Below are 2,697 nucleotides of genomic sequence, written 5' to 3'. Positions count from 1 at the left end.
TGAGGACTCAGATACGTTCAGATGGATTTTTCGCCAGTGGCTTTGTTGCATGGGGAATAAAGCCCCGGTCGGTATCCTTACAGACCAAGCTGCTGCGATGCGTAAGCCGTTGGAAGAAATTATGCCGAACACTATACACAGGCGGTGCATCTGGCATATTATGTCGAAATTTGGTGACAAGCTTGGCAAATTCCCGAAGTAAGTGATCTCATTAAAGTCTTTAACTTTGATATGCAGGTTGTCTTATTAATATGTGGTTTTTGGTTAATATATTTTCACGTTATGGTGTTAAGCAACTAAAGCTAGTGGTAGCAACTAAAGCAAAGGGTACACTAATGACTACTGAAATTGATATTGTTAGTAACTGTAAACCAACTGCAATTTGAAAGCCTCAGTATATGTCCTTGTTGTTCACCTCTAATTCTACCTCTAAATCTAGTGAATGTTTTCTCTTTGACTCACTGTATGAATAAAAGGAGAAAAAGCTATTATTTGATGTAGTGCAAGTTATATCTTGAAATATTATATGTTAAATTTGATATAGAGCAAGTTATTAACTACAATTTGGTTAAATACAATGGTTATATTTCAATCACACATATGGTTTTGTACAGTCCATATTTCACTACAATTTGATATAGTGCAAGTTATTAACTACAATTTGATATAGTGCAAGTTAATATTATATGCTACTGAGCTGTCAATCACATATGGTTTTGTACAGTCCATATTTCACTTAATATTATATGCGCTACTATACATCAGTTTAGTGCTCAAGTTTAGTTTAATATGTTTACTTGCAAGTTTAGTTTAATATGTGATGATGATGTATTAATTTTAGAAATTAATTTTTTTTTTGGGTTGTGGTTATAATTTCTTGACATTGATTAGGTACAATGAGTTTAAAAATAAGCTGAATATTGTGATATATGAAAGCTTCACCGTGGAAGAGTTTGAGGAGAATTGGGTTGCATTGATTAAGTACTACAAGCTGGAAAATAATGAGTGGTTGACTTATATGTTCAAAGAGAGACACATGTGGGTTCCGGCCTTCATGAAAGATTACTTTTGGGCCGGTATGAAAACTACTCAAAGAGTGGAGAACATCAACAGTTTTTTTAATTTGACGGCTTTGTTAATCGGAAAACCAAGTTACATGAAACTGATGCGGATGACAACTGCTCAAAGTATGTTCGCAGGCTGGTGAGTGGGTTCAAGCTGGAGGAGCTGTTTCAACAGATTTACACTGACACAAAATTACAAGAAATACAGGCTGAGCTTTCAAGACTCCTGTACTGCTATTGTCGTGATGAGAAAATGTTGTCCAACACAGTTGTTCAGTATCTGGTTGAAGATAGAGTATGGATTGTTCCACAAGGATACAGGGAGGAGAAAATAACTGATCGCCGACGGTTCTACCGTGTCACGTTTGACTGTGTGACCAAAGAAGTGTCATGCGATTGCAGAAATTTGAAACATTTGGGATTTTGTGCAAACATATGTTCCGGATATTTGATCAGAACTTGGTTTTTGATATACCTGAGAAATATATACTTACGAGGTGGCGGAAGGATGTAAATCGGAGGCATACAAGGGTTAAAGTCCCTTACCATGATCCCTCTCACTCGGCACAAGTCAAGAGATCCTATAAAATGCTAACCACTTTTGAGCCTATATCTGATATTGCTGCCTGTATTGACGATGAAGCCGTTCACCATGTGCTGACTTCTCTAAAAAAGCTGCAGGGTGAAGTAGCAGCGTTGAAGCAGAAGAAAGATCTTCTCAACAAAGCTGAAGAAGTTACTCACTTTCCTGCTGATGGCTCTCAAGTAGAGCAACAGTCATGTTGTGTGGGGTCAACAGTTGCTTCAGTACAAAAACAAGACAACAACCCCCCTTACTCTAATGACACTCCTGCAGCTGGCCAAGAACATGTTACAAACCTCTCTGTTGATGCTGATAACATTCATTGGTCTCAACAACATGCACCACCACCTATTGCCCCAAAGAAATCGATTATTCTTGACCCAGTTGTACAGATTAAGCGTAGAGGGCGACCAAAAGGTAGCAGGAACAAAACCCTTGCAGAAATGGGCTACAAAAAGGCACAGCCAAAGGAGAAACAACCCGATGTATGCTTCGTTTTAATTTCAATCCTTTAAATTTAATCAGTTTAGTGCACTTAAAAAGCTTAATTGATTGCTATTTTGCAGCATTCTGCTCAATTTATTCTTCAAACCTACTACCCATCGTCTTTTAATGGGAATATAATGGTAAGCTCTTTTATCAGTTAAGTTTCGATTTATTCGACATTAGAAGTTGCTATTTTTGTGATTGTTGTTAGTTCTAATACATTCCTCTCTGACAGGAAAAAAAGGAAACGTTGGCTGGAAGAACATGGTGTGGAAGAGAACATGGAGCTGAATCTTAATGACGATGACAGTGAATGTACTCCTCAAATGGATGTTATTGGCACAGAAAGCGGTGAGGATTCTTTTGAATTCTGAAATTATAACTTAGGATGGCTGGATGAACAACAAGGCCTCTATTGGGATTGTACTCTCATGAATCAATCATCATATTTTTAGGATTATATCTATGGTTTTTGTAATTCACAATGCTGAAGTTGTTGATGTATTTGTTGTGCTATATATGAGTAGTGTATTAGGATTGAGTAAAATATGAATTGACTCTATT

At 37.0% G+C, this 2,697-nt stretch overlaps 1 protein-coding gene across 1 annotated transcript; it reads left to right on the top strand.

Annotated features, from left to right (window-relative positions):
• On the top strand, positions 1-2,431 carry LOC110725397. The gene is made up of 4 exons (XM_021904880.1): positions 1-198; positions 892-2,132; positions 2,214-2,273; positions 2,369-2,431. Exons 2-4 carry the CDS (start codon positions 1,455-1,457, stop codon positions 2,429-2,431), a joined length of 801 nt encoding a protein of 266 aa, XP_021760572.1. The 5' UTR covers positions 1-198; positions 892-1,454.
• Positions 2,432-2,697: the final 266 nt, after the last annotated feature.

The sequence above is a fragment of the Chenopodium quinoa genome, unplaced genomic scaffold (assembly GCF_001683475.1).
Source record: "Chenopodium quinoa cultivar QQ74 unplaced genomic scaffold, ASM168347v1, whole genome shotgun sequence".
NCBI classification, from domain to species: Eukaryota; Viridiplantae; Streptophyta; class Magnoliopsida; order Caryophyllales; family Amaranthaceae; genus Chenopodium; species Chenopodium quinoa.
The sequence above is the reverse complement of the archived record's forward strand: the minus strand, read 5'-3'. Positions and strand labels throughout refer to the sequence as shown.

Bases quoted from the DNA above. Each gene is read 5' to 3' on its own strand.
- LOC110725397 (XM_021904880.1), top strand. From the start codon at position 1,455: ATGCGATTGCAGAAATTTGAAACATTTGGGATTTTGTGCAAACATATG. The intron at 2,133-2,213 runs GTATGCTTCGTT...GCTATTTTGCAG, and splicing joins CAAAGGAGAAACAACCCGAT to CATTCTGCTCAATTTATTCT. The intron at 2,274-2,368 runs GTAAGCTCTTTT...CCTCTCTGACAG, and splicing joins CTTTTAATGGGAATATAATG to GAAAAAAAGGAAACGTTGGC.